The sequence below is a fragment of the Cyrtonyx montezumae genome, unplaced genomic scaffold (genome assembly GCF_038088225.1).
Source record: "Cyrtonyx montezumae isolate F1298 unplaced genomic scaffold, pur_monq_1.0 scaffold_3, whole genome shotgun sequence".
Classification (NCBI taxonomy): domain Eukaryota; kingdom Metazoa; phylum Chordata; class Aves; order Galliformes; family Odontophoridae; genus Cyrtonyx; species Cyrtonyx montezumae.
In genome coordinates, this window is record NW_027072034.1 from 100,676,609 (window position 1) to 100,704,021 (window position 27,413).

Consider the following 27,413-nt stretch of genomic DNA (forward strand, 5'->3'; position numbering starts at 1 on the left):
AAAAAACAATCTTTCTAATGTGAGTCTCTGATTTTTAACAGTTTAATTTAATCAAAGCCTTCCTCTTATGCTAGTTTCAGCTTTCTAGGGCTTCAGTGATCGTTTCATCAGAAAATTTGCCTGCATATGCAATGTTGTATTATCTGAAGTATTTCTAGATTATTTTTGTGGAAAAGAATGGAGAGTACATAGGAAATTACTGTAACCAGCAAAGTTAAAAATGTTGTGGAATCTGGAATATTGAATCTCTTCATTAGTATAAAAAGTAATTTTGGTTATCAGTTTTTCTGTTCACGTGAAATCTTATGTATTCTGCAGCTAGAAGAGACTTTTCAGTTACTAGTATTTCCCTTTCTTTGTGACCCAGCTTTCCTTGTCACTTTATCAGCTTCATTGCGTTGCGGATTCTTGTAGTACTGTAGATTAAGTATATTTTAGATTTTCTGCCAAACAGAGTGACAGAACAGGGATGAACAAAAGAAAATTCAGTAGGTATCCTATTTTATTTTCTTTCCATTGTGTTTTGATTCATTGTCATTACTTGTGTTTCTTTTTTTTTTCAGCAGTGCACTTTCAAAAGCAAAGGCTTGTGACAGTCAGTCTTTCCAGGCAAATGGGATACTTATTGCTTCCTCTGCTTCCACTCTTTCCCTGTGTAAATCACACTCTCTTGTTTCTGAGAGTGTTGAGATAAATTTTTCTGGCAGTCATAATTTAGAGAAGCATCTGTTTCTGGTTGCAGTTTTATCAGTGCGTACTTTGGAGTTAAGGGGAAGAAAATGACACTACTTTGGCATTCTCTGCATGTTTATAGACTTGTGCTGTACTTTATGCTTAAGGTATTCGACACAAGTAGAGCTTCATGTCATGACCAGTGCCATCATCTAGAAGATTTCTTTCCAAAAAAGACACAAAGCAGGGGAACTGTTGTCATTAGGACTGTCAATTTTAATGTCAACATTATGTTTACTTTTCCTGACTTATTTCTTCTTCTACCTTCTCTTCAAAATTTTCTTTATAAGCTAATTAGTACTTTCAAGTGGATACTTATCATCCATGATTAAGACCGATTTCAGATTTTAAGAGTACTTCCCCATATAGGGGAGAAATGATGTAGAAGAATAGTAGACATCTGTACAATACCTGTGCAGTTGATGAGCACTGTTTGTGATGCCCTCTGTCTTACAACAGAAGGAAAACTGAATTGCACTGGTTGTCTTTCTCAGTTCAGATGAATTAAAATTTGTGATTTTGTTCTTGGAGAAGATCCCATCCTTGCAGCCTTGAGAGTTATATTTGAACCTACTGTTGAAAGTTTATGAAGGCCTTGTAATCCTTTCTTTACAGTGAAACACAAGTTCTTATTGTCTTCCTCTTGTAATTGATCACAAAATGGCAAACTTTTGTTCCCCATTTTTATGGTGAGGGTTTTCTTCTCAAAAGCAGTTTATTCTTGTTTTTGTTCTTCTTTGGAGCTACACAGTTTGTTGAAAAGGAGAGAAAAAAGTCCTCTGGTCTCGCTCAACATTGATAACCATCTCCATGAATGTGGCAATGTAGGGCAGATCCTTGAAAAAAATGTTATTTAATAATTGTACTTTCAAAGGACTTACTTTTTTTAACATGACATTAACAGTTATCTTTGGGTACTTTTCCACTCATGGTTGCTCCTGAAGTATTTATTTAATCTTACCTTGATGAACTTTACTGTGTCAACAGAAGATGGTTGGTTCTTGGGTGCAGATTTCATGCTGGATTTTGCAGTGGTTTTCATCTGACAATGAAATGGAGAAGAGTAAAAGTAGATCTCCCAGGTGTTCAGTCTGCAGAATTAGGATCAAAGGAACAGTTCATAATGTCCTATTCCAAAGGTTCCTTAGGACTTACAGGGAAATGAATAACATCACCTGTCTCCACCCAAAAGCCTTTGTAGGCATATAGAACTATTTATTCTGGACTGATGGGAGATCAGGAGAGGCTAGAAGCCATACAGTGAACCAAGTAGCCAGCTATGCCAAGCTGAGACAGAAATCCATCCTGCAGGAAGTTGTTGTTGAAGCAGTGCTTCAGCTGACTGCTGAGATTGCTAATTCTAGTTGCTTAGGCATGTGGAATCTGATAGCTGTGAGACTGCGTTACTACAGTACTAAAACAGCTTTCTACAGTGACATTAGTCACTAGCTACAAAGCTATTCCCTGGGCCACAGATCACCAGTAGTGGAATTGGTTCTGTATGCCTGTACGTGTTGTGGAGATGGCGAAAAGGAGTGGTATGGCTCCTGACAAGCTCTTCAGGAAGCATTTGTGTTTGCTGTAAAGAGCTGATTTAGGAAGAGCTGCTCATGAAGGTATGGGAAGGGGTTCTCTTGTTTGGCACAGGTATCAAGAGTTCAGAAAGCAGAATCTTCCTTCAATGACTCCACGTAAGGAATATCACATAGTGGAAGCCTTCTTCTGAGGAGTCTTTTGAAGAAGAGCAAAGCAATTATTAAGGGGACAAAGTGGTCGCCTGCTTTTGAGGGAAGCAGCTAGTTGCTTAATATTCTTGCTCACAGGCATGACAAAGCTGAGGTTGTTAGGCGTTCTTGGTTGAAGGGCGGTTTCCTGTGGTGTGATTGGTAGGTTTGGTCCTGTTTCTTGGAATCTGCATGGAAGAGGAAACTGCTGCAAAAGCAGCAAGAATGATTATAGGGAGAAAATGGGACAGCTGCAAAGGAGGAGGTGATCTGGGTTGGGTCACCAGTTTTGATGGAGAGTTTGCATCTGCCTTGGTCTATAGTCTGCCAGTGTCTGGCAAATAAATTTCCTTAGCTGTCCTTGCTTTCCTTGCTTTGCTCTAGAGTTAAAAGAGTTATCAGACCAGCAGTGCTATCAGATCATAATGCAGTGTCTCTGTGTGTGTTGTAGAGGTAGGGTAGGGATGGCTTGATGTAAAAAAATTCCAAGAAAAGGTCCTGGTGGAATCTATTCTGAAGCAGTTTTTACTTTCATCACAAGACTTTCTTGCTATCTCTCTTCCAAAGGCATAATCTTGAAACATCAGAAACCTCTTCAATCCGCTTCTGTGCATTCAGCGTGGCCTGCATTTTCCCCATGAATTGGTCTGGAGTATTTTCTTTGTTGAACTACACATTGAGAATGTTCATCTGTATTGTCAAAGCCGGTTCTTGCTATTAGGAGCACCTCAGCAGTACCTAGTAATGCTTTAAGATGTTTGTGTACATGCACAGTAGAAGTATGTAGAAGTTTTAATGTGAGCGTAATATCCCTTAAAAAGTCTGGATTGCATTTTATGGTATGGTGGTTCATCTCAAATTAACTTCTTGCTGTGCAAAAACATCTTCCATGATGTGTACTACTGTTTTCTGTTTTTGCTACTTTTGGGCAGTCATGCTCTTTGAGCATGTCATCTGGGAACATGAAGCCATGTAGCCTATCCATAAGAATATATGACTGTTTGGATATATTATGGGAGATTGGCCCTTTAAACTGAATTTTGTCCTGGCTTTCCAGACTCTCAGCTTACATTTTTCAGCAGTTTTCTGCCAGTTTCAGAGGTGTCCTCACAACAAAAAGTGTGTAATGCACAAGCTCAAATCACTGATGTGTGCAAAGATGCTTGTAAGACCAAAATCACATGCTGTGTAATGCAGATCTCTTCTGCCTCTGGAGGTTTGATGCTTGGTTTTTTTGAGGTGGTTCCCTGAAATGAGGTATCAGTGCAGCAGTAAAAACACTTCTCAATAGCTCTGTTATAATTGTGATTTTTGAAGACGTGTAGTGAATGAAATGGCTACAGTCAGTTGGAGCTGAAATCTCAGCAGAAGAGGGCTTACCTTACCAATACTGTTTTTCCTAATTAATTTCTTATTTGAATATGTTGATATGCTTTTCTTTCCTCATTCCTGTAGCCATCTTTGTCTTTGCATGCTTAGAAATGGATCTTACATCCTATACAATTCTGTATGTTATGATCTGCTGTGGAAAATTACCCAACCTTGTGAATATACTGAAATCTGAGATGTAAACTAGGCTGTTGTTAGATGACAGTCCATAAACAGCTGCAGTGCTTGAAAATGTTGCCACGCTTTCTGCTTGAGATTGATGCCTTCAAGGCTGAGTGTATGGATGTTTCTCATTCACTTCAGTGCGAAGATATGTGGCTTAGTTTAAGCTGCTTCTAGTATCTGTTGGAATTCAAATTGACTCTTTTTTGACGAAGGGGAAGAGAACACCCAAAAGATGCTAGTGCCAGCTCAGCTGTCAGGACCATAGTTAACATCTATATTTCTTTAAACAGTATGCTGTTTCTTTAAAGGCTATCTGACAGTGGTTACAGGTACACAAACTTTTTTGTTTCTTGGTGCAACAGTTACCAGATATGGTCTGGTGAAAAGGAAAGAATAAGCTGAAGATACATTAAAAGGCTGTCTGTAGCAATTACATAAAGAACTAGAAGGCATGTTCTTTTGGTATATAAAAATGAGGGCATATTTGCATTGTGCAGTCTTCAGATTACTTGATGTCTACATTCTGCCTTTAAAGCAGCTGCATTCCTGTTCTAGTAGAATGGGAAAGTTCACTTTAATTTGCCTGAGATGGCTTAATATATGTAAGGCAGAGAAGATGGATTTGAAACTGAGAACAGAGCACCATGACTTGAATTGTTTTCCTAATGAACTGCAAGCAGGAGTAATTAGGTCAACTCAGTGGATATTCTTAAATGTTGCAGAACACAGCAATAAGCTTTTTGTGAAGCAAAATGAGCAGTCCAGTTCCACTGTTGTGAGTTCCAAGTTATACATTTCTTTGAGTGTAAGTGCTTGACTCAGAAACGGTTGGTTTAGTTGGTACTTGCCGTAACTAAATATTTATTGTCTGTCTGTAGAAGATTCTGTCGAATAGACATGTGGTCATGTGAATACAGGAGAAAAGTTTACCTCCTTCAGCTTCAGTAAAATGTGGCTTTAGATCATTATTAAGAGGTGTGAGCAGAGGATTGCAGTCTGTCAGCTTATGCATTCTGGCCTGTCCTCCCGAAGTCAACAAACAGAAATATTATCTTAGCTTTCCTACCATTATTACAATTTCTTATTTCTTTTTCTGTTTTAAAAAAAGATGAGGAGTAAGGAACGTTCTCGGACCTGCCCCAAAAAAGTGATCATGCTCTCTTCTTCCACTCCACCTTCCTCTCCATCGTATCCCAGGCTGCAGGTGATTCCCTCTGCATGCTCTGTCCCTCCTTATTCTTCTGTCTCTCTTCATTACTGCTTGTACAAGTGACTAAATCAATTACCAGATATCCCTTTTACAAATACATTTCCCATTTCTTTTTTTCACATGTAGATAAGGCTTCATCGAACTCTTAGATCAGACACACAGTATAGCGTTATCTCACAAAAAATACTGTTATGGTGATTATCTGATGCACTGGAGATTCTGAGATTTCACTGCAGAGTAATTGGTAATCACTGCAGCCTTCTTCAGTTTTGAGCTGAAGCAAAGTAGAAATGAAGGGCCAAGTCTACCCTTGAATTGTATATATGCTGCTTAGAAATTCAATGAGTTGCCTATGTCTAAGCATTAGAACTTGATCCTGTATTACATACAGGTTGTTCACCGTCCAAAAACTCATTTTTTCTACGCAGAAGTTAATCTTTTTGGAGTAGTTCAGAGATGGAAACTGCAAATTTTCTCCGTCTCTGCTTTTTGTTTATAGAAGTGTGACTGAGAATTTCCTCTTTTATCCATGAAACTCTTTCATGTTTACTTGTATGAAATGCTTTTTTGAACTGTTGTTGTGCTCTGCATGTGTCTGATTTGCTCCTTCTGTTTCCCCCACATCCAGTCCTTTGTCTCAACAAAACTCTGCATTCTGTCTGTCTTAGTTTGGATTTGTAGTAAGCCTTGTTCTGCACACAGCATATACGTGTGCAGCCAGATGTGTGTACACGTGTATTTGTTGTCTTTTTACTTAAACACTGCCTGAAATATTTAAATGCCTGTTTGTTGTACACAAGTCATCCTGCTTCTACAAATTTTATCTACTTTTGTTTCATTTTCCTACTGCAGTAATAAATTCCACTCCTTCATCAACCTTGAGCTAATCTTTAGGTGATAAAAAGGGAGCTGCAGTTCCAGAGACATCCCATACATTCAATAGGAATTACACAAGTAATTATCCCCAAAGATGGATAATGTTTCTTTTCTGAGCACCTGTTTGCTAATCAACTCCATAAACACCTTACCTTTAAGGAGAATAGAGAAAGGTCATTCCTTTCTGACCCATGCATTCTCTGCCGCCTCTCCTGTGTCATACTGTGCACCCACAAGACAAATCAGGGCTCTTTATTGATCTGATTTAAAACTGTCCTAACAAAAGAGCATTTAGTTTTCTGGCACACTGTGGACAGCATGGTGTGAGGAAGGATTCAGGGATGCACATCTGGGTAGAATGGGCAAAACCCACAGCTAAACAGAACTGACTGCAATGGGGAATTGTATCGTTAGATATTGTAATAGCTAGCAGCCTTCCTCTTGTCCTCTAAGTTTTTTGCAGATTTTAACAGATAAGTTTTATGGGAAAACAACAGTTTTCCCCCAAGTTTGCAGATAGAGAAGCAAAGTTGGTTTACTTTTCAACCTATGATAAGGCAAACATTTTCCATATGAAAAAAGGTCCTTCAGTAACAGGATCCTTTAGCTCTCTGTCTCCCCTCCCTCTCTTCTTCAAGCATTTTGTTTGTCCTGTCGTTCACTTGCCTAGTTCAGTCATGAGATTTTGCTGCTGCTGGGCCCAAATATGCTTTCTCTGTTTTCTGTGTTGTGTCCTGTAGGAAACTTTTTGGTATGTCTCTTTGCTTAAAAGAAAAAAAAAGGCAGCTTCATCCTTTAAATTCTGAGGAATATTTGCATCCTGTGCTACAGAGCTAAACCTTTAGAGCCAATTGAGGGGTCTGCCTTTGGTGAGATGTTTTTCCCTCATTATTTTTCTGAAGTTGTCTTGGCCCAAGTCCTCATGGCAAGTCAGGTGGATCTGAGTCCTTGTTACACTGCTGTCTTTTAAAAACTCTCTCTGCACTTCTAATGGAGTCTTTCTGCCACTTCTTTTAAACTTCCTATTTACTTTCTTTGATCTAACATCACCGTATGAGTTGTACTGAGTGTCTTACTATCTTTATTGCACTAATTGTGGTTAACTGACTTTATGAATGTATATAGAGTGATCTTCTTAAATCTTCCCTACAGGAGCCAACTTAGTGTTAGAATATTCTTCTCAATAAAATACTTGTCTTTCATTATGACTTCTTCTCTGCTTGCATTGTCAACAAAATAAGACAAAGTCTGTTTGACTAGGAAATCCGTCTGTGATTGTTATTAAGTTCATAATTTGTTGCCTGCAGAGATACAGGGAACCTGGTGCTGGATATCCTGGGGAGCAGAGTCCCAGACAGGAAAGGGTAAACAGCATGAACAAATGGCATGGATGCTGATGACACAACGCTGTGTTGGATGTGTGCAATTCAGGAAGCAAATGTACCGTGTAGTGAAACACACTTACCTAATGCTGCTGTTAACACGCTGCAACTGCAATTAGGAGTGACTATTTCTGTGTGATGCCCACACAAATGCATAACAAACCTTCATCAGCAGTTTGCTATATGCTTTTATTTTGCCATGGATTTGGCATTTAAACTCTTCCCATTCCTCTTTTTCTCTCACACCTCTTTATTGAAGTATGCTATGGCTGTAGCAGAACAAGAAGAGTTATGTTTTGTGCTAATTCATGTGAACATGGTTGCATTGTGTTCACTGCTTGCTTTCTGGATGGTTAAACAACTGGCATTCCATCCTGCCTCCTATAGGCCAAAGATGAGGTATTATGTTGTATGCAGACTTTGAAGCTTTCTTATTAATGGAATATTCAGCGGGCTGTCTGAGTGCTTTAGTATAATACAGAAGCATGGGAAAAGGAGAGATAGACACTCAAAAGAATGAGTTGATTTGAATTCATATTGGCAAATTAATTGACATTCCAGTAATGGCTTTTAATAAATGAAGTCATAAATGATAGCCAGCTATAAAACTGTTACAACTTCAAAAATGTGTTCAACACAAAAGGCACTTGTGGGCCGAATGTTTTCTGACAGGCAGTGGGAAATGAATGAGCATGTGTCTCCAGTGACACAGAGCCCACAGCTTTATAACAGGCCCTAGTTTTAGTGAAAATGATCTAGTAGAGAGGAGTAGGTGGAACTGAAAGCAGCTGAAAATAAGAGAGTATTATTAATGGGTTTGAATGGGAGAAGTGTTTCACGTTGATTGACTGTGAACCCAATAGTTAACAGCATGTAGTGGATAAAGCCTGAGGTTTCTTCACACGTTTGTAGTTCCTGCTCCATTTACTTTTGAATGCTACAAACATATTAGCTGAAGGCTGTGTGGTGTTGCAAGTGATGCTCCTGCCCTGTATAGCAAGCCCACTGCCAGGTCTTTTTTCCATGTTAGCAAGACTGATATGAAGGGCCAGAATAGCAAGGTGTGAAATGTTGCGCCTGAGGCGTGTTGACATGGTAGTGCAGACAAGTGCAGAAGTAAAATTGAAACCTCTGTGGTAGTTTGATTTTGCTATGCTTTCAACAACCAGCCAGTCTTGTTAACCATCCCATCTGTTGGTAAGTACAACATTCTGTTTTTATATACCACCAGCGTCTTTAAGGAGACTAGTTCGTTCTTTATGAAAATTGAAATCCACTACCCTAAAAATGTATGTTTCTGTGCAGAAGATCAGAGAAACGCAAATATATGCAGATTGATCTGTGTAAGGGAAATCCTTGACAAAAAAGAGCGGTAATAGAACGAGTTGGTGAATCAGTTCCTTTGTGCATGATAAAGCCACATCTTGATGTAGAGTGGTGGGGGTTCTTCGGATGGTAATGCCAGATGGAGGCTCTGCGCTTGTTGCAGCAGTGGGAGAGCAATGAATAATGTCTAATTCAGCTGTTTTTTTCTCCTGACCTGGAGGGCCAACATTTAGCACTTCATCAGAATAGTAATCCAGTACACAATAGAAATGAAAACAGACTTCGGAGGGGAGCTTCTTTCTCTGCTCTGCATGTGAATTTCATACCTTTTGTCTGGCGTTTTGGTGTCGTTTCCTTTTGGGGCTTTTTTGTTTTCCTCTGGTTTATTTACTTCCTTCCTTATCTCACAGAGATCTCCTCGTTTATTTTCTGATGACCAAGTGCCTGAGAATGTTGAACAAAGGGCATGTCAGCTGGCTGCCCTCCTGGAGCCCAGGCCTGCAGCGAGGCATCAGGTGACTACATACAGCCTTGCTGTCTGTGTCCTGCACCAGTGGGTCAGTCTGGGTGCTCCTGGCATCTGGACTCACAGGTAGAAGAGCTCACCGTGTGCTGGGACCGTTGCTACACACAGTCCTGTGGCTAAAAAGGAAAGAGCAAGTTTATTTTGTGTAGTGTTTTTATCAGACTTGACAGCTTCTGATGAAAAATCAAAAGCTCCTTTGATCAGCTTCTTGATGAATGCTTCTGTTTCACAAAGCAGTGTAATCAATAAGGTAAAAAGCAGCCTCCAAGCTTCAGAGTGCATGCTGAAAAACAGCTGGACTCCAGCTCGTTTACCAGTCAGTTGCTCCCCAGTTTTACTTGCTTCTGGAAGCAAAAACACGTGCATTTTCCAAGCATAACTCCTGGCTCTGGAGTATGACTTTTGTGCCCATACTTCCTGTATTATTATTTCCAACAACGGAGTTGGAGGCTTGTGCCAATTTTCTTTGATTCAGCTGTACACTTTTATTTTGGATTGTTTTTGTGCTTCATTTTCTCTCCTGTTTGTCTGTCCTGGCGTATGGGAGTGTACCAGTTTGGACTGTGGCTTCTTTTGTTCTTCGTTCTTTGCCCCATTTCTGCTTTTGGTTATCTTCAGCTGCCTTTGGCAAACTAGAGAGTACTTTTATAAGACACTGTCAACTTAAGTGATTTTTAGCAGAATTTATGGTTTTGATTTAACTATCCAAAATTAAACTGTCTTCTTGAGCTGGAGTATAAACAATCCTATAATTTTTGCTGGTGGACATAACTTTTCCAAACCATCTCAAAAAGAAGTGTGTAACAAATAGGTCACTTTTAACTGCTGTTCTTTGGGATGCAGTCTTTGCTGATTTGATGATTAAAATCAGCGAAGCTGTTCTCCAGGAGGGAAGAATGAACCTTTGGCTGGATTTGAGATAGGATGTTGCTGACATAGAAGAAACCATGTAACTGTGGGTAAGGAGACTCCTTTAAACGTACCAGCATCTATTTGTTAATGGGTGATACAACTGAAGATCTAAGGAGTGATCTGAGAACAGCATTCTCATATGTGTTTCATTACTCTGAAGAAATAATGATACAGAAGATAACATCTGGACCCAAACTTCTATTTCCTACCTTCTTCTTGCTCTCTAGCCGTTTCAGGCTCCTTTTGAGGGTGGAAAAGATTAACAGTATTGCATTGCAGAGGAAAAAATCTTAGTTCTCTACAGTGTAGAATTAAGGAGGAGAGAAAATATATTGAAGATGGAGAATACAAAGTAGAGGAAAGGATAAAAGAGGGTAAATCAGAGAGAAAGAAGGAAACAGCTGTTGGAACACTGCAGACAGTGACAGATTACAGTGTGGGATTTAGGGAAAGAACAAGAAAAAGTAGAGTACTAAGAGAAAGCTTAGGAAAGTAAGAAATTTTCAGAAAAGCAGTTTGATTAATTATTGATGATCTTAGGTACAGAAACTGACTGTCTAATATATGGTTATATTTCTGAAAACCCAGCTATTTTGTATTGTGCTCAGTAGGTTTAATCTCAAAGCTAGCTTTGTCTAAGTGACAGTAAATTACTATTTTTGGTGGGTCAGGTAGCTTAATGACATTTATTTTTGTCCTTTTTGTAAGACAAAAAGTAGTTTTCTTTTAAACAAGAGTCAGATATTTGAAATTTCCATTTTTTTTCTTCTAGATAGTAATGTTAAGGAGTGCACAGTTCCTACCAGTACTGTCCAATATGTCTAGCTACCATTTTGTTGTTGTTTTTGTTGGCTTTTTTTCCCTATTTACATTAAGTATATTGAAAGGAGGGGCAGCATTAATTAGCCATGAAAGTTATGAGAAGAATATGCTGGGAGCCCAAATCTTCTGTCCTCTTGTGAAGGGCTGGTTTCAGAAGGATGCACATTCTCAATTTGGGATTTGCTGTTTGCCACTTGATTTGATAAGCAGAAATGGCAGATTGAATTATATTGTTTAATTATTTTTACTGTGGTGTTTCAAGTCTACTTACATTAAATTTTACACTGGATATCTGATGCTGCTTGGCAATGACAAACAAGTTAATTTCTCCCACCTCAAAGGAGAGTGGGATTTTTTTTATTTTTTATTTTTGTATTTATAGTTAAAAATGTAGAAGAGGTCTCATGTGGCCTGAAATACAATCCTATTGTCTTGAGCCAGTAATACGGAACAACAGGAGATGCAGGAGGAACAGAGGAAATTGATCTGGGATCTGAGCCAGTGGCTTAGTTGTTGGGTTACAGGAGGCTGGACATCTGTGGAAGTAGGTAACTGCTTCCAAATGGCCCTCAATGACTTAAAACTTAGTAAAGGACAAATTAAGAATAACATACTCTGCCTCACTAGGGAGAAATTGAAAATGCCCTGGACATTTTTTTCCGAGTTGTTCTAGAAATGTCATTAAGAATGATTATGTTTCTGTGGTGGGCAGAAGGGCCTGAATTTTTGTTTCCATTTCCACCTGGTTTTCCTTCATATCTATGTGTGATTTTTGTGATTCTTATTTTATTTTTTAGCCTGAGACTGAACCGTCTCGCCGATTCTTTGTTGACCAGTGGGAGCTCTCCCTTAGCCTCCGTTCTTCTAATCGCCCTTCTTCACCTTCATCTGACTCTCTTCGACAGGTAGCATTGGCCTGAGCATTGCTAGGTGCACTTGGCTATGTCACTTACCCACCCTGGGCCCACCAGCCAAGGACGTACCACAAGTGATGGCTAGGCTTGCAACGCTTCACCTGCAAAATGCAATGTCTGTGCATATTCATGCACAACTGAGAAATCAGAGGCAGCCTCTGGCATAGCTTGGTTGTCAGCCATAAAGCAGTTTGAAACTAAAGATATGTAACAGTGCAAATGTAAAAGCTTCTGGTACATCTCGCTCTCAGATTGTTGGGTCTTTTTGAGCACTAATGGTCTAGCTTTGGAGTAAAGCTGTCTTGTTTTGCTTGCTGCTTTTGATGAGATTCTGGGCCAAATGACAGAGTGTGCTTGTGTGTATATGCTTATTGAATAGTATGAAATACAAAGTACTTCGGCCTTCTGAAATATCTCTGGGGATTTCAACTAGTTGCAGTTGTCATGCAGAAAAGCAAATTTGATTTGACATAAGCTGAAGCAATTCTTTGCTCGCTGTTGAAAATTTTGCATATCTTGAAGACATTTGCCCAAGAAAAGTTAAAGTGCTTCATTAAAAATCCAGTGTCAGACCAATTGTCACTTATAGCTAAAGAAATCAGAAACACAGAACCTAAAATAAAAATTTCTGCAGTTACATTTCCCACACCAATCAGTCCCAGATGTTGTGAGTTAAGGTGAGCATAATCACTTCAGGCATGGAACTTTGTATGTGCTGATAGAAATTTAAAGTTCTGAAGCACCTGCAGTGAAGGTTGGATGAAGGTTTCAGATCAGAACTCATTTAGTAGAAATAGTTTCAGCTAAAAGATAGTTTCTGTTTAAAGCAAAAGACAAACTGTGTTATTTCTTGCATATATAAGTATTGCAAGTGCTCAACATTTTGGGCTGGATTTAGCAGACAAGCCTGTAAGAGGACTGGGTACAAATTCTTTGTGGGCAGAAATAAACTTTATTGTAGTGACATAGCATGTAAGGAATTAGGACTTCAGTGGTAGCAGTTACAATCTATGACGGCTGAGCATGCCATTTTCCCCTGAAATCCCATTCTGTAATAGATTTCAGGTTTTTGTGATGCTTCCTGCTTTTCTCATGTCTAAATATGTGAAGGTCTTAAACATTTCTAAAAGGCTAATAACCACACTCATGAAACCTACACTGTGTTGTTATGAGAAATAACTAGTTCTAGTACGGTAATGGGAATTTTGAGATAAGAGTTCAGTCTTTCCCTTCAAGATACTGTTATCCTAGTGATTTTGCACTTGCCAGAAGGCAGTCTCTCTTTGCTCCTTCATTTCCTGAGCAGACTCCAGCTAGAAACATTCATAATACTTTGTAGTTTGGAAAAGGAAAATTGCTTGGCGTGCTCTTTGCTGCTCTGCTGAGTCAAATTCGTGGTGTTTGCAGTGTGATTAAGCTAACACGGATGCAACCACATCATTTTCTTAACCATGTAATTATTGATGATGGCTGAAATTATTTCCTGTGAAAATCACTTCTTCTGCTCCTTCACTGACTGAACATGGCTTGCAAGCACTCATTTTAGACCATCTAGTGTATCTGCCAACATGCGTAAGTTTCTCAGAACACTGGAAGGTTTTTAGCTATCCTATTGCATCAGTCAATACCCATGATGGAGAAAAGCCTAGTCATAAAGCCATGTTCACTGATGAACAAGTATATGTTCCATATGTTTGCAGGTATGGCTTTAAAGTGTTGGATGAGATTCTTGCCGTCATTTTCCATATAAACTTCTGTCTATTTTTAGCTTTGGAAAAAATAGTTTTGAGTAACTGTGAGTTCCTGAGTTAAGGATTTCTTCCTGCTCTATGAATGCTCTTTAAATGAATTCTTTTCAGGTCTAAGCATATAAATAAACTGTTGTAATCAATACGTTACATTAGACTCTATGACATCTTCTAAAATATCTTTGATTCTGATGCCAGTTTTACCTGGAACCTAAAATCTTAGCCTGTCTTTGGTTTCACCTTTGAGAAGGGAATGTGTTCAGGTTTCCAGATGCAAAATACCCCATAATCAAGAACAAGCTTGGCTTTCATCACCGACATAGTATTTCTATAGCACTTAGAGAATGCAAAATGCAAACCTTTTTTTTCATAGTTGTAGTTGATATTGGACTGTTCCAGTGATTACTGATGACACTAGCTTTGCCGTTATTACTTGTCACTCTATATTGTCCACTGTCTTGGCATGGATCCACCTCTGTGCACATTTTCACCACCTAACCTGTTATCATTTTAGTCATTTTTATAATTTTATTTCTTTTTCTTTTCTCACTTCCCTTCTGTTTTACTCCATCCATCTGGTAGAAGTATATAAAGATGTACACAGGCGGAGTGAGCTCATTGGCTGAGCAGATAGCCAATCAGCTTCAAAGGAAAGAGCAACCCAAAACCCTTCTAGACAAGAAGGAACTGGTAAGATGTTGTGCAGAAGATGATGTGTGTTTGTGATTAGTTGTACTGTAGATCTGAAGTATTGTGAGTGTCGACTTGTTAGTTCAGCTGATGAAATCCATAGTAGCTTTGTGAAAGACTTAACATCCCTTGCTCTTGGCCTCTCTTTCCTTGCAAAACCACTGAACCTAATCTCGGCACCCTAGAATTAGCTACCAGTTGACAAACAGCGGGTCATATTTGCGAAGATGTATTTGATCCACTGGGCTATTTCAACATTATTGTTTTCTGGAGGAGCTACTGTTTTTGGTCAGGAATTGCAGTTTGAAAGGTCTCTAATGGTTTTGCCTTTCATCACATGCTTCCCTCAGTCATTTATTTCAAGGCCATTGTTAATAGTACTTGTGTCCACTTTTCCATCTAGAGCCTTATTTACTCCTCACATACATAGGCATGACATCCTAGGACCTTCTCTGGACTTCAAGGTTAGTTTTTGATTTTCTGGCTAAAACTGAATTGTGTCACAGCGCTGCAGCATCCATGTGTCAAAGAACAGCGGCATCCAGATGCTCCTGTGTCTGCAAAGATGAAGGGAAAACATGACCGTGCGGTCTTGGTGAGAATGGGCGCACACAAATTCAGTCATGCCTGTTTCTGTCTAGGGCTCACTCAAAAAGGAGTTTCCCCAAAACCTGGGAGGCAGCGATGTCTGTTACTTCTGCCGCAAGCGAGTCTATGTGATGGAAAGGCTGAGTGCTGAAGGCAAGTTCTTCCACCGCAGTTGCTTCAAGTGTGAATACTGTGCCACCACGCTGCGGTTGTCATCTTATGCCTATGATATTGAAGATGGTAAGAGAAATCGCCTTTTTGTTAAAATTCTCTTAACTGTCCTAGAAGTTTGTCTAGTGATTTCAGGGCTCGCTCTTTGCTTACGAATTATTTCCTGAGTTAAGAGATGGAGTAACTTCAGTTCCAGAGATATTCTCTTGAACTGTTGAAACTCTTTGGATTTCCTGTGGACAGGTAATGCTGAGAGCTGTGAGTGTTAATGTAAGAATAGCTGCTGGCATGGGAATATTAAATAAATAATAATTGTAAGCTTAAAAATGCTTTGGTAGCTGGCTTTTAAAGCTAGATCCTTTACTCTTCCTCAGTACCATTTACATGAGGAAACTCAGTTTTAAATGAATTTAGTTTTAAATTTAGTTTATTTTTTACTTAGTAAAGCATAACATGTTGGAGGCAGAAATAATCAGCTTTTACTTTTTTAAGAGAACACAGCAGTAGAACTTTACACTTTATATATAACAAAAGAGGAAGTTTATAACCATAGGCCATGATAATAGCTAATTACAGACTGAGTTCTATTTTGGTGGGAAAAAATGGGGCACGGAAGATGAATAGGGGTAGATGAATGCTAAATACATGGAAAAAGTGTTGAATTGGTTACTGAAGGTTCAGTAATGACTTTTTCTTTCTGTATCTGCTAGACTGAGGAGCAAGAAATATGATTACAAAATGTAAAAATATATTGATCACTCAGTTAACAGAGTCCAACATGCAAAGGATTAAGGGAAGCTTCAGATATATATAACAAATCTGAGAAACTAGAGAATATGGCAGCAGATGAAACTCATTTTATCACCCAGAAAATAAGCACATTGAAAATTATAATTTCAAATTGCATGTCACTTCTGAAGAGTACCAGCCTTCAAAGAGTGTCAGTTTGTTGTATTTGTTGCTTGTTAGCAGACAATTCACATTTTCTGAAGTGAGGTGTCTTAGATAAAGCTTTATGTGTATGAAGAAGTAAAACTTTTACCCTCTTCCACAGCTGTCATTTATCTTTACTCTGATCTCAATAAGAAAATATGTAGAAAATGATGTAAAAATAGTGAGATATTAGATAGAAAAGATTCTACAGCATAAATGATGATGCAGAAATAAAAATAACAGGAAAAAGTGACAGAAATGATACTTTTCTGCATTCACTGAAGTCAAAGATGAGGTAAAAATTGTAAGCTGTATGCTACAGGATGAAACTCCAGAATACTTTCTGCAGCCTGAAAGGTTCTAAAATTGATAGATATCTGCATGTAGCCAGGTTGAATCTTATTGAAGATACTGATAATGGCCATGGATACATCAGCTAGGCTTATGGGGCAAAAAGAACCATCATCATATTTCTAATGAAGATGAATTATATCGTGACCTTTAGTAATGGACTTTCTGGCTCATAAAGAATTGAGGAATCTTGGAATTGTCAAACCAGGCACCCAGTAAAGAATAGAAAGCCCATTATTACTTGTCCGGAATGACAGTGGACTTGACTTGTAAGTTTAAAGGGGCCAGTGATAATTTTGAAGTCAATGTGTAAAATAAAAAGCTTGATCAATTATCAAAGCTGGAACAAAGCAAATTTTGAGCACTGCTGTTATTTTGTGCATTCAAAAGTAATGGAACATCTGATTAAACACTTAGCAATAACAAACTGAGCTCTCCCGCCTGTTGTATGTGCTGAAACAGTTTTTGCCATCAGACAGTGATTCCTTCTGCCAGCAAGCTTATGCACACAGCTATGGCCATGTAGCTCCCAATGAAACAAACGCAAAGCTTGGAGTCTCAGTGCACCTATAGCATTGATTCTGAAGTGATTGTTACATGGTTAACAATTTCATATGTATACATACCAAATATGACCAAATAGAAATGTGTTATTCTGTCTACACTAATCACTGTGAAAATGCAGATTATGTTTCATTCTGGATTTGTTTTGAAAGAAAAGATAAAATATATGCACATAGTTGCAATTCATCTAACTCTTCTGACTGAGAGTGTTCTGTAGTATTCTACAGTCAGGGTCTGGTTCAAAGTCTGACAGTGTAAAGCTTTGCTGTTTCTCTTTTCAGACATTTCCCTGAAACACTTTGAAAGAGTCAGCATTAACAAGTTTTTATTTAAGCAGACACTTCTGAAAAGAGAGCATTTGCCACCCATCTATCATAAAACAAACCATTAGAAAATGTCGTGCTAATACCAGTTCAAAGAAACTGGGGGGAGCAGCAAAGGTCAGAGTATAGATTTGAAATGTGTTAGCAAAGTTGTAGGAATAGGATAGCAGAAGGGGATGCTGTGACTGCATACACGTAGCAGGATTTGCTAACAAAGATACATGGGAAGATAACTGTGCAATCAGTTTGCTCCTATTATTGTTATTTGCACTGGGGTATCTCTAGTGCTGCTTTGTCTTTCTGTTAGTGTTCAGATACTGGTGAAAACCCATCTAGACTTCTGGGGTGTTACTAAGACATCGGTGTCACAACAGGTCTTCCTTGTGAAAATGAATATTTTCAGGGATGGTTCTCTGGGAGTTAATATCCTCCTCTCCCTCTTTCCTCTGCTGGTTGTATTCATTCTTGCTTTTTCCAGAAGTGCTTCTGCCAGCTTTTCATGTGATGATTTCTTTGTTCCTCACACACTGCCGCATTGTTAGCATGTGATACCACACAAGCCTCACAGCTTTGCTTTGGTGTTTGATAGGATATTACGCTCAATGGTTGTCAGGCACCCAATGGAAGGGAAGCTAGCTAGGCGGGGCAGAGAGGAGAGCTGGAGTTAAAACTTCAGATAGTGCTTGTCTCAGTGCATACTGATTAAAATAGATGAAGGAAGGACAGCAGGAAATAAGTTGCAGTGAGATGGACATCTATCTTGTGTCAAGGTGCTGTGTTCTCATTGTCGACCATCATTCATGTTCTGTCTGCAGGTAAATTCTACTGTAAGCCCCACTACTGTTACCGACTCTCCGGTTATGCTCAAAGGAAGAGGCCAGCAGTGTCAGGAAAGGTAACTCATTCTTTTCATCTAGCATGTCGAGTTAATAGGTGTTGGTTCTTAACACTGAAAGAGTAAATATGCTTTTCTTTTTCTGAAGGTAGAAAAATTCAGAATGCATCAAATGGCTTTGTTATGTCATGATGTCCTACAGTTGTATAAATTTTCTTTAAAAGCTTGCAATTATCACTTCTCTTTTCCTGGTTCTTACTATAAAATAATATACTGTTCCACTCAGAGCAGTATTTTGATTTGCATGCTTGTTACAATGAAATGCTTACTCAGTCCATGTAGAGACTGAATAACTTCTGTTGCTGATTTTGCTTTTCCTTAAGATTAAACAACTTACTTGCATTTCTTCTGAAACTTGAAGTTCTAACTCGCATACAGAGGCTATAAAGAAGATGTACTGTCTTTTCTGAATGCTTGCTGTCTGTTAGTGTGTACTTGTATGGAAGAGAGGGTATCCTTTTTCCTGTACTATTGTAGAGGAAGCATCTGTGTTTTAAACATAGGACCAAGACCTACTGTGTAACACAGAAAGGTGTCCCTACTTTTCTCTTTACAATCCAGTGTATATTAGACTTAATTTGTCTCCTCAACCCACTTTTCAGTATTTCTGCATTCTCTATGTGAGCAGGCTCTATTGTAGTTACTTTGCATTCGAGGTCTGTTAAGATTGAATGCTACAAACTGACCTTCCCCCTTAGGTGATGTTTCCCTTTGTGGTGGTGGTGATGATCTTTCTGCCTGTTTGTCAAGTTTTGTTAGCACAAGGTAAAGCTGTACACTTTCTTTTTGGAAGAAAGATCCCAAAATTTGTGCCATACTTCTGGCCAAAAAGAAGGACCAAAAGTGAAACATTATGTATCCCAGACAAGCAGACTTCAGAGATCCTTTTGCTTTGCCTTCCTTGGATATCCAAGTTGTTTTTCAGGATTTTAAGCCTTAAGTTGAGAAGGAACATGTTTGATTCAGACCTTGCCCTTATGCGATGATTAAGGGGTATCTTAATTGCAAGAGGGATGTCTTCCTAGTTCATTGCATTCAGTATATACAACCTCGTATGAGAATTCTTCTAGGTGCTTCCAGTTTTAATATGGATGTAATTCACTTCCTCACTCTTACAGGACACCAAAGGACCTCTACAGGACACGATGGCAAGTGATGGAAGTGGACGGGCAAATTCCATCTCCGCCTCAGCAGAGAGGGCCCCAGGTAGCTCCGCTTCCTTCTTTAGCAGGGTGGTGCAGTACTCTCTCGGCTTCTTTGACAGAGTTAGGGTGGCAAGCCAGCGACTGCAAAGCACAGTTTCCTGGATTAGGCACCAGGTAGCCCAGAACCCTTTGGACTCCTTTTTCATGTGTCAGCTGATGGCTTTTGGGGTTCCCTTTCTCTATGTCCAATCAGAAGTTCTCGTGCAGATCTTAGGCGAGTTCTGTGGGCAGTCTGCTGACCATTAAGAATTAACGTGACCCAACTTTTATCAGCTGTATAACTCCTGTGAATTGAGGTGCCCTGTGAATTTCGTGTGTTATGTGAAGTTCTCAATATGTTATTTTGCCTTGTGGCTTTGGGGCCTAGATATTCTCATTTCTTTCAAGGATGCTGTCTGAAATAGTTCCAGGAAAACACAGATCTTCAGTTAAGGGTCTCCTCTGAGCAGACCCAGATAAAAGAGGCTTTGTCTGTAATGTATGTACCTCACTGTTGACTCAAGTTACAAGTTCTGATACACTGGAATAATTCTCAAACTGGATTTCTGTGTTTGCCTGAAATCTGGGAGCGGTTTCTCATTCTCCCAAATTTCTGTTCATTAATCTGGTACTTGAATGGGAAGATCCCATTATCTCTGGATTGTGTCTCCTTTGGAATTCTGGGTGCCTGTGACAGCTAATGGGTTGGGATTCCTTAAACTTCTTGAATTTCATGGTGCTGACAGGTCATGGTGCTTCTCCCTTACTGCCAGATTCTGTGCTGCTCCTGGCCATGGCTTTGGGAACGAGGTAGTGAATGTGTGTGTCTTACTGTGAAGTATTTTTGCCTATGAAATTAAAATTCTAATTCCTTCTAACATGGGAGAAGTGACTCTGCTACAAATGCTCGTTTGCCCAACCCCTACATGCTCACTTAGTGATGTCAGAAAGAGATTTCATTCTAGTATTGGTTCTAGAACACTGTGGAAAAAAGAAATAAGGTGCTTTTAGAGGGAGAATGTAGGGGAAAAAATAAGAAATGAATGTCTTCACAGTGCTAATTGAGAAGAAACATTAAAAATATACATACAGATAAAAATCATGCTTATATTTGACTTTACATATTATTCTTACAAGCATTTTGAAGTCAGTAACTGAACACAGTCAGACAGAAAGTCATTCTTACTGTGTGTAGTTGATTCTTTAAGTGCAGTTACACTCACTGCTTTGTCAGTTAATGGCATGGAATTTCTATATGGCAAAATGGAGGGAAAAAAAAAGTAATGAAAAATGATACATCCAGAATGCCATTGACAGGTGGGATAATATCAGCATTTATTGTACTGTTGGCTAGGCTTAAAATTGCTTTCTATAAAGGTGAAGAGGTTTGGGTTTTATGATTTATTTATATTTTAACATAAAGCATATTCTTTCAGATTTATGAAAAAGGTATTTCTTCATAGACTATTTAATAGGAAAAGTGGCTTATGGGTTGAAGCTATTGGTGATGAGAAGTGGAAAAAAGAGAGTTTAGCTGTGTGTATCAGTTATTTTTCCAGTACAGCTGCTGTTGGTCTCCTTTCCTTGATTCAGTCCTTACAACAGATCAGATCTAATTATTTGCATTTCATTTAGGTGAGCCTTCAGTGAACAGCATCTCAGATCACTAAGTAGGACATGTGTTAGGCCGGGTATTTCCATCTCTCCTTGTGTAGTGGTGGCATAGTTGGCACCTGCAGTGGCACAGTTATAAGAGCTGTAGTATTTCTATAGGAGAAAAGTAGAACAGACACCATTTTATCAAACAGCAAAACTTGAAATCTAGGTCTCCTGTTTGCTGTGCCTAATTGTAGCATTGTTTTTAAACCTTTTGGAGCTTTAAAGCTTTGGCTTTTGTACTGTGCAAAGTACATCATTAGGGCATACTCAGCTGGATGAAGCTAGTTCATCTTTAAGGCAATGTAATATGTTGCATTGTTGTGTGTGCATGACTGAAGCACCTTTAATGTTTGAAGAGTTATCTTCTGCTTCTGTTATCTCCTTCTTTCTGCTAGAAAATGTAATTTATAGCTGAGATCTCATTTTCTTTATGAAGTAAGTTCTAAGTATATTTTAACACTACTGGATTAACAAGGGTTAAGAAGCAGAAGGGGAGGCTAAATGCAGTGTATTTTAAAAGCAAGCTGCAGTGTCATTAAGGCAGGCCAGTTCTCCATTAGTCGGTTTTACGGTCATGTGCTGTAGGTACCTTACTTTAGCTCCAGTTCTTGCACAGTACATCAGGAAACCTGTAATGTGTTTACAGTTCTGTATGGCTTGAAAAAGCAAACAAACAAAAAAGACTCAAACAAAACCTCAGCTTTTGAATTACAAAGCTTGATGTTACAGTGGAAGATACTATTTCTGAATAATCAAAAGGAGTCTCTAAGATTACATCTTTATTTAACTACTGACTTTGAACTATGTGTGTATATGCTTTCTTCTAATTTATTAACCTGTCTGTGTGAGAAACTGTAGGCATTATGCTTTCACTGAAGTACAGAAGAATACCTTAAGCAAAAAGCTCTCTGAACTGGAGTTAGTTTCCCACACTCCACTTTGGCCATTTGGTAGACTCACCACGAACAGGTTGTGTATATCTGAAAACTGTTTGGCCTCCTTTAAGGGCAAGTGCCACCAACTCAAGTTTGGCAGTAATAATTTCATACCTTGATGTCTGAGCCAATCTTACTAGTGAGGCAGATGTTGATACAGAATGTAATTTGCCTCTGAAATGGTTAAGTAAAAGGAGAGTGTAAAATGCGTAGGTTTAATTTTTGATGGAGTTCTGAGGATAGTGTAGAATGCAAAAGGAAGGCATACAGCAGAAATCAATTAAGCAGTGAACAAGATAGAAGCCCCCTGGTCTTAAATTTTATACCCTCTGAGTTAAATTCTGTCTTGAATTAACTTGTTCAGTGACCATTATGATGTCTTGTGCCAGGCATGTTTTTTAGTTGCCACAGAATCCTGAACAAATGTCAATTTTTTAGGTTTTCTCCCTACACTCAGTACTGCCTTTACTCTGCCACCAAATCTGTCCTCTTCTTTTTGTATTCAGATTAATAATTAAAATCTACTCGAACACAAAATGAGATTCAGCAGCTCTGATCAGCTTAGGTACAGTTGGTCACAACAAGCACTTTCTTGTGATGTGGTACTAACCTGACAGGCATGCATTAACTTTGCTAAATATGCCAGTCCCGACTGGTTGTCTGTCCCTTGTATTGCCATGACTACAGTTATAGGGTACAACTTGCTAGAATCAAGTTGACTTTTTTTTTAGCAGTCTTCTAGAAACATCATTTTATGAGTGTTTCCCTGGTTTGACAGAGAGCCCATGTGACGTCTGATGTAGTGTCACTAGGAATGTTTTCAGGGAGTTATGTGCAAACTGGCTTCTGCAGTACTGATCACCCCTTTGGATGGGGAAGTGGCAACAAGCTTTTGAGTGGTTGATGCCATTCTCTCCTGGGAAGTTGGGGAAAGCTGGTACTGTGCTTTTGGTTCTGCTGAACTGTGGCATGCTTGTCGTAGATTCTGTAATCCTTCTCTGTACTCTGTCCGCCTCTTTCTATCTTCTGCATTTGCCTTTATGCCAAAATTGCTGCTATTGCCAAGGGAAAAAAACACTTCTCAACTGTCTCTCCCTTTCATAATCTGTAACCACCGTGTCTTGGATTTTTTTTTAATATTATTTACAGTACTTTATATGATTTTAATGTGCTTTTAATGTAAATGCTTTTTTTTCTGTTTGTTCTAAAGGTCTGTAAAAACACATTTTCAACTGTCAGCTCTTTCTTGACAGATGGACTTGGAACAGTCTTTACTCATTTCAGCTTTATGATAATGCTCTTTGGGGCAATTTTAGGTGGTGATGTTTTCTTGTGTTTCCTATTCCAGGCTTGTGTTCTCACAGCAATACATTTCCATCCCTATCAGCAGTAGGAAAGACAAATCAGTTATAAAGGAAAGACCTGATAGGGAAACTCAAACTTCAAAATACTCAGCAATAAAATACAAGTCATTTGTAGCAATTACTTGACCTACAAAACACTTAAGAAACCAATTATAAGGTGTAGTATGCAAACCAGAAGATTTCAATGAGAAGTAGAGGCATTAGATCTCCCGCTTTACAATTGCAAAAGTATATTGTATATATGAGACAGGTGCAATATGAAAAATCCTCCTATGGATGTGCCTTAAACGTTTTCAGGGAGCAATGTTAAGAGCAAACCATTTATGGTAGACTCTTAAACATATAAAGTGTTGGATTTAGTGACAAAGGCTGACTTTACGTGAGGAAGCTCTTTTGGTGGCGGTGATCTAAAGGAGCATGGCTGCTTCCTCTGAATGCTATGCCCTTTGAAGTAAATAATCCAAGTCCCATTTTCAAAAGGATCCTAACTGTCCATACAGTTTACACAAAATTTTATGAATGCATACAGTACTGTTTGCACGTACTTCTATGTCTAAGGAAGTAGAAATGCATGTTATATACATCTCTGTATAGAAAGTGTCTTCTTGTTCATTCACGTTGTCCCTGTACAGTTCTACATACATTGAATGTGCCTTGTGAAAATATTTCAGCTCAAAGCAGTACGGTTTTCTTGTGCATATAAACATATCTTCATGAAGGCTTCCACTTGGTCACTCCTTTTCATTATTATTCACATTCATTTTCCATGCTTGTTTTAATTTGTTGTGTCATAAACACTGCATTACAGATGATACAGTAAGCTAATTCTGTGGCACACTGTTCTGTTTGTGATGCCACCATTTTAAACCTCCAAATTGTGTTTATGAACACGTCTATACACCTTCCCCTCCTCCTCTGGTCCAGAAAACAGTAAAATAAATAAATAATAATTAAAAAGTATGTTTCAAGATGCACCACCAAACTGAGAGGAAAGATAGTTCCTCTTCTTCCATGCCTTGAAGTTTTCTTTTCTGTTTGGAGGCACAGTGGTGTTGTGTTCTGCAGGACAGGGCGCATGGTAATGAACCCTTTCACAGGGCCTCATACAGCTCCACAGAGATCTAACACGAGGTTTATTTTTCTGAGTTGGAAGATTTGATATGTAAACTTAAGAACCAGACCCTGTATTTTTGGAAGCTGAGGAGAGTGTGTGGGTTGCATGATTAGGACCAAGGTTCAGTGCCCAGTGAATCATTGCTCAATAGCAAGCCAGGAAACTCTCTTAGGGGATGTGCTTGACTGTTCCCAGTCCATCATGTTCCTTGTTGGTGTTCTTATCAGGATTTGGGTTGGCTTGGGTGTAAATGAAAAGAGAAATTGAAGCCCAGAAAATCCAGAAAGGCAAAAGATGTGATTGCTAGTTTATTTGTTCTAAAGGGTGAGATGCAGCTGACCTAATAGAGCTTCACTGAAAAACCCAAGAAAATGATTAGGGGACTGAGAAGGGGTTTACAAAATAGCAATGTGGTTGGTTTGTGCTCATGGCTGGATCCTGCTAAGAACACTTTTTCTTGGGAGTAGAAGGCCTCCCACTTCCACCTTTCTCTCTCGCTTTCAGACCTGTAGACTTGTTCCACTGAAATATCTGTTTATTGTTTGTATGTATAAGCTCTGAAGGGTGATATGAATTTTTCTGGGCACTTTTAAGAGCTTCATTAAACGTTTACGTGTCTTAGAAAAAGAACATTGTGTAAAGGTGTTGGTTTTTGTTTAATTGCAGAATTAAAACATCTGTGGTTTGTTGTTGTTGTTCTGAAAAGTAGAAATAATCAGTTTGAGGAGATTAACTTTCCCTCAGAGAAATGGAGGGTGTTTGTACAAAGTAAGCTTCATGACAGCTGATACTCAAGTGAGATAATTAGTGCTCAGAAAGGCTTCATGTCTCCGTTGTATAGTTTCTTTGAAGATTTTTATTTATGCAGTTGTTTTTAACCTGTTTTTGTTTGAGGTGTGTGTCTCCTTAAATTATGTAATACTTGGTTTTCTTGTTGCTGTGAAATCAAGACATTATTTGTTCAATTGTGTGAAATGTTCAAGGGAATAAATTCCAAACAACCTTCAGGTTTCTGAGTTTTTCTTTGTCATCCCCCTTCTCCTTCCACTAATTCCAGGTTAGGAATACTGTGGGGGATAACTGTTCAGGGCAGAGTGAAATGAAGAGACCTAGGAAGCTTGAATACTCTTCCAAAGACAGTTTGGGGAGCTCCTTGGCATGTGTAACTGCAAAGTACTACAGAGACTTTCAAGGGCAGTTCTGCTCTGGCAGCCACAGGCTAAATTATTAGTATTATTATTGCTATTAAATGTATTTATATTTTTCTTTTGCTGCCACGTTGTAGTTTGCTCAACATGCAGGGCATACACTGCCCAGACAGCATTACATATTTCTGTAAAAAAAAAACTGTTAAGGACCCCCATACTAAATGTTCTACTGTTTTGCTGTAGATATGCTGTCAGTGTTGTGGCCTCACGGATTTTTGCTGATGTGGGAGCTTGTTCAGTGTGGCTTGCTACAGGCCAAAGTCCTCTGTAAGGAGGGCAGTGAAACACATCTGTGAGGGGAGAGGAGGGAGAGGAAGAGCATGAGTGTTAAGCCAACACTGAGGAACAGGGAAGCTTAGCCTTTGCATCTGGTGTGACAGGTAAGCTTTTTGGCAGGATATGTTTCCTCTTGTTTGCACAGCAGCAGCTGTGATTATGGGATGTTAGAAGCGATGGAAAGGCGTAAAATGAGGAAACGTGGAGCCTTGTAGCCAAATCCAGTGTCTTAGTCCATGTGAATTGGCTCTCTCCTCTCAGAACAGTGGCATGAGGAGATGACCTCCATTCTTCAAGACCGCTGATAGACTGTTTTGTTATGTTCAGTCTGTGGCGGATCAGACTTCTTTGCTGTACCAGCACAGCATACATGATTTTAAACTAAAAATTGAAGAAACCATGTGTTTGTGTAATGGAGTGCTCCCAGTCATTCTCAATTCACGGCTCTGTGAAGTCTCCACAGTGCTCTCACGCTTTCTTTTTCTATCCCTGTGGTTCTCCTCTAATCTGATGAGTTCTTGTGTTCTTTTACTAATGCCTAAGGGAAGAATTAAGCTCTGGATCCTGCCTCAGCACAGGAGCACTGCCAGGGAACTCCTTCCATGGCCCTACCACTCAAAATCTCCTTTGTGTTAAAGACACCCCAGTTTTGTTTGTGAAACAAAATTTAACCTTTTTTCAGGCATTTTTCTCTTCACCACCACCCTCCCTCCTCCCTCCCCTTCCAATCTAAGATTTACCTGAAAATTATTTTCTCTAGAGGAAACTGTCCTATAAGTAAAGCCCCAAGTAACACACACTGTCTAATATGATTACTTTTAACCTCCGCTGTGCAAATGAAATGGCTTGCAGATGAGAAAGTAGGTTTGGGTTGAAACATTCTCTTGCTGAATGTAAATGCTTCTTTGCTTGTAGTCCTGTAAAGAGGAAATGTTGATTTTTTAGAATATGCTATTCTAGGGTCGTGACTCACACAGATTTGTCCCCAACTTGCATCCATCAATTTGAGAGTCTTTAGCATTATTTAAGCAGAAAACATAGGACTCAACTTCACTATAAACTGGTTCAGTATTAAGAACAAGTTTTAAAACAATGTATTGTAACTAGGTGTGTAAGTGACTTTAAAACATTGAAGTGCTGCCCCATTAACAAATGTACAGAAGTTTGTGGGAAATGTGGATGTTTCATTTCCTTGAGAAACAGATTAGTTCAACTGCGGGTGAACTAATTAGCCCATGCTGGAGTTTGGAAACTTCATTGGAAGAGTTAAACTTTAAGGAATATTAAGGTTATTTTCCACCGTACATCAAAAAACAGTTTGCTTCATCATTTTGGTAGCAATTTTGTCAGGAGAAGAACTGGCATAGACCATTTCCTTTGCAATGCCCACTAGTAGGATAGTGTGGAAAGCCTATTGTGTACAAGTTTTTGT

At 39.0% G+C, this 27,413-nt stretch overlaps 1 protein-coding gene across 3 annotated transcripts in view; it reads left to right on the forward strand.

Moving 5' to 3' along the window:
• MICAL3 (microtubule associated monooxygenase, calponin and LIM domain containing 3) overlaps positions 1 to 27,413 on the forward strand; it is a 138,774-nt gene that overhangs the window by 54,683 nt on the left and 56,678 nt on the right. For 2 of the 3 annotated variants that reach the window (XM_065742559.1, XM_065742560.1), the window contains 5 exons: positions 11,862 to 11,969; positions 14,309 to 14,416; positions 15,058 to 15,244; positions 18,162 to 18,241; positions 19,360 to 19,447. In XM_065742559.1, the coding sequence (XP_065598631.1) occupies positions 11,862 to 11,969; positions 14,309 to 14,416; positions 15,058 to 15,244; positions 18,162 to 18,241; positions 19,360 to 19,447 (571 nt within the window). Of the gene's footprint in view, positions 1 to 5,118; positions 5,215 to 7,403; positions 7,461 to 9,214; positions 9,320 to 11,861; positions 11,970 to 14,308; positions 14,417 to 15,057; positions 15,245 to 18,161; positions 18,242 to 19,359; positions 19,448 to 27,413 lie in introns of all 3 variants that reach the window. The other variant, XM_065742561.1, reaches the window with a different exon arrangement.